The sequence below is a fragment of the Notolabrus celidotus genome, chromosome 22 (assembly GCF_009762535.1).
Source record: "Notolabrus celidotus isolate fNotCel1 chromosome 22, fNotCel1.pri, whole genome shotgun sequence".
Lineage (NCBI taxonomy): Eukaryota > Metazoa > Chordata > Actinopteri > Labriformes > Labridae > Notolabrus > Notolabrus celidotus.
In genome coordinates, this window is record NC_048293.1 from 17,782,864 (window position 1) to 17,799,278 (window position 16,415).

General features: G+C 42.2%; 1 protein-coding gene across 4 annotated transcripts in view; it reads left to right on the forward strand.

The window, feature by feature from the left end:
* Positions 1-16,415, forward strand: part of LOC117806729 (protein unc-79 homolog) — a 37,819-nt gene that overhangs the window by 16,414 nt on the left and 4,990 nt on the right. The window contains exons 15-40 of one of the 4 annotated variants that reach the window (XM_034675764.1): positions 166-356; positions 1,108-1,231; positions 2,005-2,145; positions 3,172-3,387; positions 3,741-3,968; positions 4,244-4,397; positions 5,529-5,608; positions 5,705-5,853; positions 5,963-6,120; positions 7,242-7,423; positions 7,547-7,748; positions 7,862-8,044; positions 8,604-8,672; positions 9,104-9,393; positions 9,484-9,666; positions 9,866-10,028; positions 10,267-10,416; positions 10,550-11,818; positions 12,730-12,831; positions 13,233-13,349; positions 14,526-14,628; positions 14,732-14,872; positions 15,004-15,042; positions 15,170-15,282; positions 15,570-15,655; positions 16,044-16,217. In XM_034675764.1, the coding sequence (XP_034531655.1) occupies positions 166-356; positions 1,108-1,231; positions 2,005-2,145; positions 3,172-3,387; positions 3,741-3,968; positions 4,244-4,397; positions 5,529-5,608; positions 5,705-5,853; positions 5,963-6,120; positions 7,242-7,423; positions 7,547-7,748; positions 7,862-8,044; positions 8,604-8,672; positions 9,104-9,393; positions 9,484-9,666; positions 9,866-10,028; positions 10,267-10,416; positions 10,550-11,818; positions 12,730-12,831; positions 13,233-13,349; positions 14,526-14,628; positions 14,732-14,872; positions 15,004-15,042; positions 15,170-15,282; positions 15,570-15,655; positions 16,044-16,217 (5,007 nt within the window). Of the gene's footprint in view, positions 1-165; positions 357-1,107; positions 1,232-2,004; positions 2,146-3,171; positions 3,388-3,740; positions 3,969-4,243; positions 4,398-5,528; positions 5,609-5,704; positions 5,854-5,962; positions 6,121-7,241; positions 7,424-7,546; positions 7,749-7,861; positions 8,045-8,603; positions 8,673-9,055; positions 9,394-9,483; positions 9,667-9,865; positions 10,029-10,266; positions 10,417-10,549; positions 11,819-12,729; positions 12,832-13,232; positions 13,350-14,525; positions 14,629-14,731; positions 14,873-15,003; positions 15,043-15,169; positions 15,283-15,569; positions 15,656-16,043; positions 16,218-16,415 lie in introns of all 4 variants that reach the window. The other 3 variants (XM_034675763.1, XM_034675765.1, XM_034675766.1) reach the window with 3 other exon arrangements.

The following is a 16,415-nucleotide window of genomic DNA, read 5'->3' on the forward strand; positions in this document are numbered from 1 at the left end:
TCTCTAGTTGGCTTTTAAACTGTGCACCAGACATGAATGAAGAAACAGCTCTAAACCATAATGCAACTCAGAGCTGATGTTTATTTAACCAATAAAACACAGGTCACTATCTGAACTCCCTTGACTGTGTTTGTTCTAAACCAGTCCCTGCACATTTTCCCTCAGGTGGGAGGTTACTGGGATAAGTCATGCAGCACAGTGACCCAGCTGAAGGAGGGCCTGAACAGAATCCTGTGTCTGATACCCTACAACGTCATCAGTCAACCGCTGTGGGAGTGTTTCATGCCAGAGTGGCTGGAGGCCATCCGCACAGAGGTGCCGGACCAGCAGCTCAAAGAGTTCCGGGAGGTTCTCAGGTATATTCATCACCACACAGATCCAACCCACTTACCTGATTAAACCGTACCTGTCTTTTTGCTATTTCACACGGCATGATTTTATGTTAACATATTCCCAGTGCAGCTACAAAACTACTTGATAGAGAGTAGTTATATTTTTAGTCTTGAAAGATGAATGTCAGGTGCGGTCTGAGCTGCACTGAATCAGTGGAAAAAGAGGCTGTTTTCCAAAAATAGCATCAACTTAAAAGGAGCCAAGCATAAGAATTCTACTTTCAACATTTCAGCTTAACAGACTTTAACACAAGTGGTTTGTGACAAGCTTTGAAGCATGAAAATATCTTGACTGAAGCAATGTTAGAATCCTGGGCTGAGATGACAAATCAGTGCAGAGTTGAATGAAATGTTTTTTGCACTACAAAGCAAAGAGTGGGACATTTTGGGAAATAGCAGTTGTTTTTTCCCAATAGTCTCTTTTTGAATCTTAGTGAGAGAGCAAACACATATGAATCCTCGATTGTTGAACTATTTCTTTAATAATACCCAACTTTGATTTGCTAATAACAGACCAATAGTAGGGGGATGCATACCAAGTTCATGAGGAAAATGTCTGCTGCTGTTATATACACTTTTAAAAGTCCTACTCGTCCATTCTGCTCCATAAATAGGCATCCAGGTAAAGTAGAAACTGAGCATGGATGGTTCAATCATAGCTTGAAATAACAGGACTAACCTGGTTGTATAACTCTGTTCTTCTTCCTGCTTACAGTAAGATGTTTGATATCGAGCTGTGCCCCCTGCCGTTCTCCATGGAGGAAATGTTTGGCTTCATCAGCTGCAGGTTCTCGGGCTACCCAGCATCCGTGCAGGAGCAGGCTCTGCTGTGGCTGCATGTAAGCACTCACACATGCACTTACATACACACACACACATGCTGTTTTGTTGTCAAGTTGACATCCTGGGGTTCTGTCCACAGTGAGTGTGAATTGAACAGGTTGTCAGAGAGTGTGAGAGTCTGAGCAGGGGCCCTGCTGAATATGGATCTGGGTCACAGAATGAGACTGAGAGAGAGTGAGAGAGGGGAGAGATTTAGCCTTTCCTTCCATATGCACACACAGCTTGTTGCCCTGTAAACATGGATCAATTTCAAGTTTTCTGTCTAAAGTCAGCTCAAGAGATTGCATAAATTTTTGCTTCATCAAATAGGTCACATTGAAACCAGACACACAAGTAGTGCCTAGTTTTACTCTGTGGATCTTTCTCTGCATGATACACCTCTGTGATAATATAATCATCATCCTATAGGTATTAAAACGGTTTCAAACGCATCATATAAACCACTTTTAACACTTGATGACTGGAGTTAAACTATCCATGTAGTGTTCATATTAAAGTATTTAATAAATACACTTTAGTTTCCAACTTTGTTCTCAGTAAAATAAAGAGTCCTGATGATAACAGGATGGGGACTCTGTTTCTTGAAAGTGTATCTAGCTTTAGAGTTTATGTGATGTTAACGTTACGATAAAAAAAAATGCTGCTCTCCTCCATGTAACTTCTTTTAACAAAAGTGGCAGACTTTTTGCATCTGCATGGTAAGAAGTAAAATAATGTTTTTCAGAGGGTATTAAAAAAATGATCTTCTGTGTGTCTTGTTTGGACTTAGGTGTTGTCAGAACTGGACATTGTGGTTCCTCTTCAGCTACTGATTGGGATGTTCTCTGATGGAGTCAACTCTTTAAAGGAGCTGGCCAATCAGAGGAAGACACGGGCCTCTGATCTGTCCGGCAACACTGGAGCTCGCAGGGTAAGGGACAGAGCACCACAAAACTACAGACCCCCAAAATAATATAAGACATGACGGCTGAATGCTGTTTTTTGTACACTACCAGTCAAAGGTTTGGACACACCTTCTCATGCAATGCTTTTTATTTATTTTAATCATTTTCAACATTGTAGATTAATACTGAAGACATCAAAAATATGAAATAATCTGGGTTTGCCATAATATGGATTACAACAGTAGTCAGATAGGGTTATCCATTGTGCACTAACCCTACCTCTGAACAACACAACTGATGGTCTCAAACACATTAAGAAGGCAAGTCATTCTACAAATGAACTCTTGTTAATTGTAATTCGAAACCATTCCAGGAGACCACTTCATGAAGCAGACTGAGAGAATACCAAGAGTGTGCAAAGCTGTCATGTTCACAGAATGTAAAATATAAAACATATTCTGGTTTGTTTAACACTTTTTTGTTAATGAAATAATTCCATATATGTTCTTTCATAGTTTAGATGTCTTTGGTATTAATCTACAGTGTTTCAAATAATTAAAATAAATACAAACCCTTGAATGAGAAGGTGTTTCCAAACTTTTGACTGGTAGTGTATATTTAATTCAAGTCAAGTTGTCAAAGCAGAGTGATAACTTGCAGGGCTTACAGTCTATTTTAAAACAACATAACCCAACTAGATGTTATCACATTATTGGGATATTTTGCATTCTGTCAGAAGCTTTTTTTAGTATTAAGACGTCCAGATTTATTTTCCTCTTGGTCTCCATTGCTAGTATTCATTGGCATGTGCTGTATGTTGCTATGGCAACTGCCAGCCAATGTCTAAATATAGCTCACTTATAAGGCTTAATTGAACTTGACTATGATGTCGATTTATCATTGAAATTTACAGCCAGGCCACTCTGCAGTCATACGCCCTAATTATTAAGAGTAACAGAGGAACGTAGGAGATTAGAACGACTGTTATGTTGCTTAAATAGCTTGAGTTTGAAGTGAAATGCAGATATTTTACCTTGTGCTCTTCGTTGTAGGTGAGTGTGGTGTCAGATCCAGGACGTCGCGGGCAGCACAACACCCTCAGTCCGTTCCCCAGCCCCTTCAGGAGCCCGTTCCGCAGCCCCCTGCGTTGTAGCCCCTTCAAAAACCTGGGTCATGCTGCTGGACACTGTGCCCTGGATCTGGACTGTGATGATGATGATATGAACCTCGGCTGCTTCATCCTCATGTTTGACCTCATCCTAAAGCAGGTGAAAAATCCACCCGCATGAAGAAAAATCACAAAGATTATAATAATTATGATCTCAAAGGAACTTAGAATCAATGTCTGGTAGTCAAAAGCAATATTCTTATACTTATCTAGCTTCAGGTGTTATTAAAATAATCAGAGAATGTCTCAATAGAAAACCTTGTGCTACTGACTGTATGCAAAGAAGAAGACTGAAGTATAATTTACACAAAGTCAACACAGTTTTTGAAAATGATGGAGAAAAAAAGAAACACATTAGGCAATATCAATTCTCACAGGTGGGATCTTGAGATTTGGGTACACGCTCCACTATCAGCTCCCTTGTTTAACTGTTCGTCCCCCATGCTGCCCCAGATGGAACTCCAGGATGACGGTGTGATGCTGGGTCTAGACAGCAGCCTTGGGAAGGATATCGTGGGCATCATCAACAACGTCTTCCAGGCGCCGTGGGGGGGCTCGCACACCTGCCAGAAGGATGAGAAGGCCCTTGAGTGTAGCCTGTGCCAATCCAGCATCCTGTGCTACCAGCTGGGCTGTGAGCTGCTGGAGAGGCTGACCCCCCGGGAGGAGATACGCCTTGTGGTGAGACACCCAGCATGAGTTTTTATGCTCTAAATATAAATGAACTATATGTATGAAGAAGATAAGTCCTTGAAATGAATGATATGTAGTCCTCATGTCTCAAATCATAACACTGGATAAAATAATGTTGTGATTGAGATTAAATATAAATCTAGTGGATTATACATTTATTGATTCCACAAAAACATGGCTTTTAAATATCTTGTAAATCATACCAATGCCATAAATGATGTATGTATGAAATGTTTAAGGAGGCTTGTTTGTTTTCTCTACAGGAGCCTACGGATAGTTTGGAGGAAACCTTGCTCTTCCCACTGACAGATTTTTCTCTTGGGACGGAGAATGGGAGTGAGGAAGGAGATAACCCAAGTGTTGCCCCCACCCCAGCAACCAATGACAACCCCAGCAACCAATCACCTGATGATGCACGTGTGTATCAGTTCTGTGCAAAATGGGCTTTCTGCTTTTACTGGATAGGACAGCTTGAGAGAGAAACAGGAAATGTGGGGAGAGAGAGAGGGGGGGGAATGACATGCACTAAATCATGTGGGGACTGGAAGTCAATCACATGACCAGTGTGGTGGGGACTGTAGCCTCTGAGCTAGCCTCTCAAAAAATATTTGTTCGCACTGTATGAATACTTTAATGTTTACAGAATTATGCTTACTTGTTTTAGCTGAGGGTAACACTTAGCTAAACTTGCCAGTCACTGGGTGTTACTACATATTTAAAGGATTAGCTCAACATTTTTGGAAAGCATGCTAACTTTGTTTAGCTAAGCTTTAAGCTTTATCATCTGCTGATGGTTGTAGTTTATGTAAAGGTAAAGTCCGACATTTTGGGCAGTATGCTTATTTGATTTCTGGGTGACATAAAATGAGACAATATGATACCTTTTAACCCTCCTGTTACCCTCAAATGTACTAACATCTTTTATCCTTGGGGTCAGTTTGACCCCATAAATTTAAACCTCCAGAAACCTCATGTTATAGTGACCTCAATATAATCCAAAACAAATGTGTGTAAAATGTTGATATTTTTTGTTTTATACAGCTAAAACAGCGTGAGGTCAAATTGACCCCTAGGAACACCGATGCATACATTTTTTCCTGGAAATTAGAACATTCCCAGTTGTCCCCATTAAGTCAGGAAAAGTCATGAAATATGAAGCCAAAAAAATTATTTTAATCATTATTTTAGAGATGTTAAACATTGAATGGGGTCCATTTGACCCCAAGGATAATAGGAGGGTTAACTGGGCTAAACATTAAGCCTTTACACCAGCTAGCTTAACTTAACATTAAAACTGGAAACAGGAGAACAGCTAGCCTGCCTCTCTCTGAAAGAAAAATAATAAATCCCTTGCAGGGACTGTATCTCTCTGTAACTTGTACTTTATATTTTGTTTGCTTAACATAAACTAAGGTAAAAACAATTTTAAAATGAAAAAAAAGAGTTTCACTCCTGAAAATCATTTTACACCAATCTCAGCAAACTGTCTTCACATTCAAGCTTCACATCTACAGATGAGTCGTAATACAACACTCTCCTTTATTCCAGCCCTGAAGAACAACTCAGATAAAAAGTTCTCCTACCAGCAGCTCCCTGTGTCTCTGAGGCTCATCTACACCATCCTGCAGGTACCTCTTCTTAATCACACAATTTTAAAAGTTTGAGATTAAAGAACATTCTGTGACTGATCTGACTTGTTGGTCACACATCTCCTCTGTATCCAGGAAATGTCCAAGTTTGAGGAGCCGGACATCTTGTTCAACATGTTGAACTGTCTGAAGATCCTCTGTCTTCATGGAGAGTGTTTGTATCTCGCTCGCAAGGATCACCCACAGTTTCTGGCCTATGTCCAGGAAAAGATGCTAATACCAAGGTTTCTATTTGCTGTTTTTTTTTCAAATAAAGTTTCTTGTAAAATGTTGGTATTTAACAGAAAATGTGTCTGGTTTTGTTTGTGTGAGTAATCAGTGTTTGTGTTTCAGTCTGTGGTCCATGCTGAAGTCAGAATTCTGTCAGCTTGCCTCTCTGGCTGTGCCTCAGCTTCTGCACGCTCTCTCTCTGTCCCATGGAGCGGACATCTTTTGGAACCTCATCAACACAAACTTCAACAGCAAAGACTGGAAGATACGATTTGAAGCAGGTAAGAGATAGCTTATAGTGTACATCTGATCTCATACGATGATCCTGAACAGCTTACAACATCATTCACAGAAACAGACCTCTTAAAGAATTGTATTCGTGTCTTAATGATGCGTTTTGAAGGTGAAATGTCTGTCATTGTGTTTGAATGAACCATTAAACAGAGACCTCCAGTCTGCTGATAAAATATGCTTTCCAAACCAACGCCTTTCCTCATCTCCCCCTTCTGTTGCCATGGTTACAATGTGGCTCAAACAGGCGGAAAAAGAGGAATTGTGGGATTAATCAGGTTTTTCTCGCCACGTGATTGGCAGAGAGGAGCCGAATGACCTTGAGACGGAGGCAGAGGACTAGATGTGTAGATAATAAAGGGCAGGGGGGGACAACTGAATGGGCATGAGACTCAAACACACAGTAAAGGTGTTAAAGTGGTAGCATATGTTGCATGCTGATACACAGTCATCAGTTATTCTTCATAGTAAGATGATACATCTGTAGGTTATATCATGACTAAGCTTTAATAAGGCTATTACCCTCTCTTATTAGCAGTGTATTAACAGATAACCATAATAACTGTAAGCATCTGCTTCTCAAATAACAAATAAATGCATTGAAACATCACATGTAGCCAACAGGCATTATGATGTTGCTCTTGATCATCTCCATACTCCCACACTGACACCTAGTGGTCAATGCTGGGTGCTTTCATAAGCACAGAGTGGGTGAGAGTTTATGGATTTCAGAATAAAGCATCTAATTTTAGATTTTAATCCTTGTAAATAAAGCCAACAATAACTGGAAGTGTCTTTTTTTCTGAAATGACTGAGAGCATTCTTATTTTGATAAGTGTGGGATATTGTGTTGGAAGCAGTGTGTCTGTGAATGCTGTTTTCTGCACTCCCTGTAAAGCATTGTAATATAGAAACTGTGTATTTTTAATCACTCTCAAAGAGATGAATATTGAGAATTGCTTTTCTTCCCCTCCCTTTATAAAATTGTCTCTTTTATACATTTTAATCCAGATTATTCACTTTACAGTTTATTTTCCATCTCTTGTTGTATAATCTGTCTGTGCTGCTGCTGATTTCACCTTTAACCCTGGACGTTCTTATAAACTCTCAGTGGAAAAGGTAGCGGTGCTGTGCCGGTTCCTGGACATCGGTGCAGTGACAAAAAACCACCTGCTGAAATATTCCCTTGCCCACGCTTTCTGCTGCTTCTTGGCTTCAGTGGAGGATGTTAACCCAGCTGTGGCCACCCGGGCCAGACTGCTGCTGGACACCATCAAGAGACCGGCCCTGCAGGTGAGCTAGTCACTGCCACACCCAGTCAATCAAACGGCATGAAATCTCTTCTCTTCACACACAAAAAAATTGCAACATCGTTAAAACATTGTTGTTTTTCGTGTTGTATGTTTTTTCGTCCAGGGTTTGTGCCTCTGCCTGGACTTCCAGTTTGACACCGTAGTGAGGGATCGTCCCATAATCCTCAGCAAACTCCTCCTGCTGCACTCCCTGAAGAAAGACATCCCTGCGCTGAGCTGGGAGTTCTTTGTCAACCGCTTTGAAACATTATCTCTGGAGGCTCAGCTGCACCTGGACTGCAACAAGGAGTTCCCTTTCCCTACAAGTACATCACTACTATGTCCCCATTTACACCTTTCACACTTGCATGTGTTCAAGGAAGAGAAACATTACATCCCTAAAGTGCCCCGGTTAAATTTGAACTCTTTCTTTCAACAGCCATCACAGCAGTGCGAACCAATGTAGCCAACCTCAGTGATGCAGCGATGTGGAAGATCCGAAGGGCCCGTTTTGCCAGGAATCGACAGAAGAGCGTGCGTTCCCTCCGTGACAGTTTGAAGGGAGCTCCGACAGAGTCGAAAAGAGCATTTTCACTCCCAGAGTCACTGAGCAACCGACTCCGTGAGTAGCAAAGATCAGTCAGTGCATCTGTCTATGAGTTTAAATCTGAGCCTGTGTCACTTTCACTCAGTCTGTGGTCCAACAGTGTTTGCAAATACAAATAAGTCTTTGGTTTATCACTGGTTTAAAAGCACCTGACTCTGTCTGCATCGTGTTTATGTTGTGATCTCTGCACATTTCATCCTCTGTAGATTAAACCAAACATCTTTGATTTGCAAATACTATTTGACTCTAGTCCTGTCTCATTATCCCAATGTTTCTCTCCTTACCTGTGCGTGCCAAGCATTTACTTCACTTGAATGTCTAAACACGTATTTTGTTTGCTACTAAGGTTTGCTTTTAAACATTATGTAGCTATGTTGTGTTTATGATTGGTTAGATTGTGCTTATTCTTGATAATAATTTGATTGAATACTGTTTTCAGAATGTTTAGTTGAGGTTTTTTTTATGTGTATGTTTGTTTGTGCACGTATTGGATGAGATTGAGGCTCAAACCCATGTCCTGTCCTGCCTCCTCTGTGCATTCTTTAAAATTTTGTTCTTCATATGTGGTTTTTAGCTTTAAGGCTTACGAGGCAAGAGCACTCTGCCCCGACACTGGGAGATATGATAGAGAAAGTCCTGCCAGGTAAATAACCACTTAAGTCTGAACCATACAATATTATCTTCATAATCAATATCACACTACATTGAAGGAAAATACAGTCTGATTATCAGTAAACTAATGTAAAGTATGAAAAAGCAGCAGTCATTTTGTCATCCTGCCTCAGACTTACTCTGATTTTGTCATCGGAAACAGCGACATCACTGTTAAAAGTTAGCAGCTTATCTTATCTTTTTTCCTCATTTTCCACGACCATGTTACACTGATGTGTGTGTATTGCATGCTGATGCCTCCACCTCTCCTTACAGAGAAGTGGACAAGTTGACTCCCTCCACCTCTGTGTTGTCTGCCCCCACCCCCCCTGCTCCTGCACCCCATCCTCTCTGCATCTCTTCCTCTGTCTGCAGCACGTTTCCTCCCGCACTCTAACCCTGACGCTTCAGCCCCTCTTGCAGGCCAGACCCCGTCACCTGAGGACGACACAATCATAAGAGACCTGCTCCCCGAGGATGCCGGCATCGACCATCAGACGGTCCACCAGCTCATCATGGTGCTCATGAAATTCATGGCTAAGGATCAGAGCAGCGCTGAGGCCGACATCGGCAGTGCCAAGGCTTTCAACACGGTGAAGCGTCACCTGTACGTGCTGCTGGGTTACGACCAACAGGAGGGCTGTTTCATGATTGCACCTCAGAAGATGCGCACCTCCACCTGCTTCAACGGCTTCATCGCTGGCATCGCACAAGTGACTGAAATATAACCTACTATTTCTTTTTTTGGCATCTGAAAGGAACATTATGAAATAAATGCTCATAAATCTTTTTTTTTCTCTCAGGTGATGGACTACAATATCAGTTTAGGGAAGCAGCTGCTCCCCCTGGTGGTTCAAGTGTTGAAGTACTGCACATGTCCACAGCTGAGACACTACTTCCAGCAGCCGCCTCGATGCTCTCTGTGGGCCTTGAAGCCACACATCAGACAGATGTGGCTCAAAGCTCTGCTGGTTATCCTCTATAAGGTGCTCTTTGTCTTACTTTGTGTCAGTAGTATTTCATTGCATGTATCAATAATCATTCAGTCCTTTAAGATAACGTGTTGCTCCTGCTCTAAGGGGTTTTTGAATCTTGCTGTGACAATTTTTTTATTTTATGGTCTGCATAAACTACAAAGGGATTGTTAGTTGTATGACATATCTTTATATTCTCCATGCACTTCAGTACCCTTACAGAGACATGGACGGCAGTAAAGTGGTCCTCCATCTGATCCACATCACCATCAACACACTGAATGCTCAGTATCACAGTTGTCGTCCTCACGCTACAGCCGGACCGCTATACAGCGACAACTCCAACATGAGTCGCTACAGTGAGAAAGAAAAAGGTAAAGGACCCGGAAGAATGAAGTTAGGAAAGGAATGTAATGAAAGAGAGTATGACTTCTAATATTTTGAGTTTAAGTTGAATTCCTTCTTCCATGATGACAAGTGATGAGAAGATAGATAGATAAGAGAAGAGAAAAGATAAGAGAAAATGCCACTCTTCTCAATGAATGTCTCTTCTATAGTACATCACTTTGCCTCTTGAATTCAGTGCTGATGTTGATTCCTTCTCCATCTTAGAAGAGGACAGTGTATTCGATGAGTCAGACGTCCATGACACGCCGACTGGAGCCGCTAACAAGGAGTCACAGACCTTCTTCGCTCGTCTGAAGAGGATCGGTGGCAGCAAGTCTGTGAAGTACCAGCCGGTGGAGCTGAATGCCAAGAAAAGTAAGCTGCAGAGGCTTTCAAACTGAAGTGCAGTATAACATCACATCGATTCAGTGTTGTTTTTTCAGCAGTACACTTTTCGAGGGTTGCAGAAGGCTTGTTGATAAGGTCTCATTTTTCCTCTGTGTATCAGGTGAAATTGAGCTGTCAGAGTACAGGGAAGCCAGCGCTCTTCAGGACAGCATCCTGCACTGTGTGAGGGAGGAGAGCACCAGGAAGAAGCGGCTACAGGCCATGCACAAGCAGAAATCTCTGGACATTTCCAACACAGACTCCATCCTCTTCAATCTGGATGAACATCGACGTAAATCCTGCATCGACCGCTGTGACCTGCAGGCGCCTCCTGTAGTGCTGCCCCCCTCTTCGGCCACGTCTCGCAGCAGGCGTCATGGAAAAGGATCCTTTGATTGCTCTTCTATTCGTGTGGAGGGCATCGATGCTGTGGATCGTCGAGGCTCTCGAGGTGGACATTCTGACATTTCCAAACCTGTCATCCCGGAGGTCCGTTTGAGCTGCATGGAGACCTTTGAGGACAAGCTGGACCAGGGTTCACTGGAAGGATCTGCTCAAGGGAAAGAAGACCAGGACCTGATTGACCTCTCCTCTGACTGCACCTCCATCCCAGAAAAACATTCCCTGCTCTCCATGTCTGACAGCGACTCCTTGGTGTTTGAACCGCTGCCTCCTCTAAGAATCGTAGAGAGTGACGAGGAGTTTGATTTGAACACCCTCATCGCTTCCAAATTCAATGGGAGTCCAAAGGTGTCTGCTTCTCCTGCAAGCAGCAACACTCTGCGGCTGTCTCCTGTGGTTCAGGTGAGCATAGAGGACTGTTCCAGTGGCAAAAAGACCCCAGAACATCCCAGCTCAGAGGGGAAAAGGTCCAACCGTGTGACTCCAAGCACATCTCTAGATCTTCCTGACCGTGCAGAAAATGTTTGCCATGAAAGCCCCATGACCCTGAAGCAGAAGAGAGACCTTCTGAGAAAGACCCCGCATGTCCCTTACACCTCTCTGGATGATATGCCGTTGACCCCTGAAGAGGTAAGAACCGGGATGGGACTTGGGATGTCTCCCTCTGGTAGGACAATCTTCTTGGACATCCCGGAAGACAATGCAGAGCCTCTCTCATCGCCGGAGAAAAGCAAGAGCACCAGCAACGACGAAGACGAAGATTATGGGGATGATGAAGAGGATGACGACATGGGAGACGAAGTGGACAGTGAACCAAAACCTGACAACGACGGAGGAGAGGACAACGATGAGGCAGAGTTCAAAATCCAGATTGTACCCCGACAGCGGAAGCAGAGGAAGATAGCTGTAAGTGCCATCCAGAGGGAATATCTGGACATCACGTTCAATATGTTCGACAAGCTGGGAGGAGAGCAGACCGCAGAGGCAGGTGAGGAAGAAGGATGGGTATTAAAAGTCAGTCTGAGTTATTTATTTCAGACGATCTTCTCAGGGGATGTCAAAGAGTTGAGGGTTGTTGAGTTGAGTGAAATCAAACAAAAGCAAGGTGATCAACTTTTGAAAGAGATAAAAATATTCTTTAATTAGCGTCACAGTGAGAAGTGACTTCGGACGAAAATAGAAAATAACCTCTTCAACTTTGTCTTTAGTTCTCTTTTATTCACCTTGTCTGTGAGTCAGATTGTACAGCATCTTATTTTGAAAACATGCAATAAAAGCAGTTTTATTATTGATAGTATATTCAGTAATAACAATATCACTGTGATTTTATGAAGCACACTCTTTTCAATTCACACACTTACATTGCAACATTTTTTGGATCACCAAAACTCCATCAAAGCCCGCTGATACATTGTCAGTTCGATTAGCATGGAGACCAATGGCAGCCTTGCATGCTTGAAAAAATGCACCCAAATATTTGGTAATGGAAAAAGACAAGTAGTAAAGGAGGTACATGAGTATGCACATCTAAGCTTTAGAATATAGAGCAAGCTGCCTCAGATCTTTTGCAAACCGCTCCAGCTGCATTTAGTTCTGTTTCAAAGTGTTAGCTCTTTTTTTTTGACACTTACTTCTTAGCACAAGTTCTTCAGTACACATCAGAAGCTGTTAAAGCATGTAGTTTGAGTTAACATCAAAGAAGAAGAAAAGCAATACAAAAGTGACTAAACTAAACATAAGCGCCTCATAACTATATCATAAATACACTCTCACAATCCCAAGGTAGTAGAAAAACAACTCTATGCTCTACTCTACTTATGCAGTGTTTTTAATTAACATATAACATCATATAATGTGATGGCGATGCCCCGCCCATTATTCACCCATATTGCCTTGCAGATCACAAAGTTCTTTCTACATTGGAAAAGCCACGAGAATCTGCCTCGGCCCCAACGCTCGAAGCTGCTATTCCTGAAACAAGCCACCGCTCTTCGGTATCAAGTACGATCCAAATCCAGTCCTTTTCAAGTCTCCTTATTAATATCAATCAATCTGACTGTTGTGGCTTATTTTTAAGGGCCTTATAATTTATCTTTTTTTTATTTGTATGCTTTCTCATATATCACAAGTGGATACTCAATATTAATAAAGAGTCATGCCATAAAATCACATAATAAAAATAAAAGCAAAGCCAGTTGAATTATTACTGAAGTGTTAAAAAAAGCATCAAAATGTTCCTTATAATTAGTTTTACTCTGGATTACTATATTTATCATTTCTCTTTTTGATTGGTTAAATCTGGTTAGGAGTGTTTCACTTATTCGATGTCACCACACACACTTCTGGTGTTGAAACAGTCTCAGCAGATACTTAAACCTCTGTGTCGTTCACTGTGTCTCCAGCTCAGTACCGTCAGGTGAAGCGAGGCTCTCTGGGAGCTCTGACCATGAGTCAGCTAATGAAGAGACAGCTGGAGCATCAGTCCAGTGCGCCGCACAACATCAGCACCTGGGACACTGGTCAGTCACTTTGTACTTTTTCTCTATCCCATAATGAGTCCCTGAGGAGAACTACAGACACACTGCTGTGACTCATGAAAGAACACAAAAGTTAAACAAAGAGATTAAAATGAAGCAACGCTGATTAGTTAAAAGAAGTAAACTCTGATGTAAGCAAAGTGTACACATATTCAAACTATGTGATGAATCATCATTAGTCGCTTCAAAGCTGCTGTGAGGACGTTTTGGTTTGTGTTGTTTCTGGCGCCCCCTGTGGACAAAATGATATGTCCCAGCTCTCTGATGATGTCATCCTTTACTTGTGTAGGTTGAGTTAACTTACCCAAACAATCTCATCTTTCTTTCATTTAAGAGTCAAATGTATCACTCAAGAATATTTGTTGCAGAATGTGTTGATTTTTTCTAACCATAGACTGTATAAATAATGGACGTAGTATCCGTGACGTCACCCATCTGTTTCTGAAGCGCTGTTTTGAGGCCAATCGTCGGCGGTAGCCATATTACTGCTGTCGAGCGATTGTGACGTAAAAAGGCGGGCTTTGAGCCTCCTAGCCAACAGCTACAGTGTTCCCTCCTGTCAATCAAGTCGGCTGTGCCTCTCATTGGAAGACTAGTAATCTCAATATCTTTGAAATTACCACGTAATTAAAAAATTCACCCCCCCTACAGTGTGTGCCGATCGAGAAATGAGCTATCCAGACTACACTCGTCTTTTGTGCCAGGCTGTAAACATGTTTATTTCTGCTGTAAAGGTCGGCTTTTTTGAAATGGTGTGTATGTGGTTTCTGGAGCCAGCCTCAAGATGATCCGCGATGAACTGCAGTTTTTAGCACTTCTGCATTGGACTCATATTTTTAGACCGGAGGTTGCTGCTTGGTTCTAAATCATCTCGTCCGACACCCACCTTGTGGCACCGGTTAAAAGCTTTATAAACTACTTCAGAGAAAAAGTCAGTTTTGTTTCTGATTGTCTTGTTTGTTTTTGTAGGTCATACAGAGGTGTTGCTTTTATTTCTGTTTCATAAACAGCTTTAAAAAATTGTGAGATTTTGAGTGTCAAGGCACATTTGTCCTCTTTTCCAAAAACAACACCATCATATTTTTTCTCATTGACCTTTTTACTCCAGCATACAGCATACTCTTCTTTTATTTCAACCCTAATAATCTCCATTTGCAGGCCCCACAAAGACCAGCCTGCTCTCCGCACCAAGCACGGTCAGCATGTTTGTCCCTGCCCCTGAGGAGTTCATTGATGAGCAGCCGACCACCATGTCTGACAGGTGAAGGAATTTATCAGTCCACGGCTTTCAGTCTTAAGCAAAAAGAAAAGTCTTTCAGCTTGATGCTTTAAGTGTCCTGTCTTGTTCCTTTGTGATGTCCCAGGTGTCGTGACTGTGCTGCCGTACTGGAGGAATATGATGAGGAGACTCTCAGCCTTGCGATAGTCGTCCTCTCCATGTTCATCCACCTCAGCCCTGATTTGGCCGCTCCGATGCTCCTCGACATCATGCAGTCTGTGGGCAGGTACAGCCTCTCCAGCAGCAGTCCACATCCACAAAGCACTTCACCATCAAATGAAGTTTCATAACTCACCCTTAGAGTGCATGCATAATTCATCCCCTTGAGTCCTAATCCGCTGCTTTAACTTCTTTCAGGTTGGCATCCAGTGCCAATTTTTCTGGACAAGCTGAGAGGTATGAGACATAAAAGCCGTCACTTCTCAGATGTTCACTCAGCTTATAGATGAGTTTAATAATAGATGTGAAGTATGACAACCTGTCTAACTCTCCAATTTTACCTCTGATGTGTTTTTTTTTGCAGTATGTTGATCCCAGGGAATGTAGCAGGTGTAGCCAAGCAGTTCCTCCGCTGTGTGTTTCACCAGCTGGCCCCTAATGGCATCTTACCCCAGCTCTTCCAGAGTAACATCAAAGGTCCGCTCATAGTAAAGCTGAAAAATACTTCAAATGTACCCACACTCTGTCTATAGATTATCACAGCACACCTCAGCTGCTTATGTCTCTCTGTCTTGACCTTATTGAGCTACATTTTATTTTCTATAACCTAAAGTAGCTGCATTAAATACCGCTTCTTATTTATCATAAAACAAAGGCAGGGGCGTGTCCAAGCATTTATGACTGGGGTGGCACAGTTCTGTTAAATTGCTTTCACTTGACTTTCGTTTACTTTAACCTTTAATGTCTTTCTTGCTTTTTCACAGATGGAAGCTTTCTGCGAACTCTTGCATTGTCCCTGATAGATTTTAATGAGCTGAGCTCTGTGGCTGCCCTCAACATGCTTCTCGAGGTGAGATTCTTTCTCATGTAGCTGTGTTGAGTCGTTTCACCAGCAGGAGGAGCTCATGTCAAACCAAAAGCATCCCTTGCTCCTGCTTCAAGCACACCATAAGCCCTTTTAAAACAACAAATCACTCGAGCATTGAAGAAAACCTGCCTCACTCTGCACCACTGTGCCACTTTATTGTTGCTGTTAAGCTAAACAAACAGCACATATAAGACCCTGATGATGCATGAGCTCATAAGCAATCATCTCTGCTTCAGTGTCCTAAATCCTCGGCGTTCATTGCGAGCGTTGTGATTGATCAGGACTGAATGATCAGTTAAATGGAAATATCTTCGCTTATAGAATGCCATTATATAACCCTGTTGTGGTTTCATGCCTCTGTGCCCTCCAGGGTTTAAACAACAAGAAAAGTCTGCCAGCAGGGGGCACTATGCTGCACTGCCTGGAAAACATTGCCACCTTCATGGAGGCTCTCCCCATGGACTCTCCGAGCAACCTGTGGACGACCATCTGCAACCAGTTCCAGACCTTCCTCACAAAGCTGCCCTCTGTGCTTCCTCTAAAGGTAGATATCGAATCTTCCCATCACTTAGTCATGCTCTGATATGGTTTAATGTGATTATGGCCTGAGGAAAAAGCATCTTGCAGTGTCCTTGTCGGGTTCAATAGGACGGACTCTCAAAAATGTAATTGATTTGACTCTGACGCTTTTTACCTTGAAGGTCAGATTAATGTACTATAATCTAATTTAAAACACCAGGTC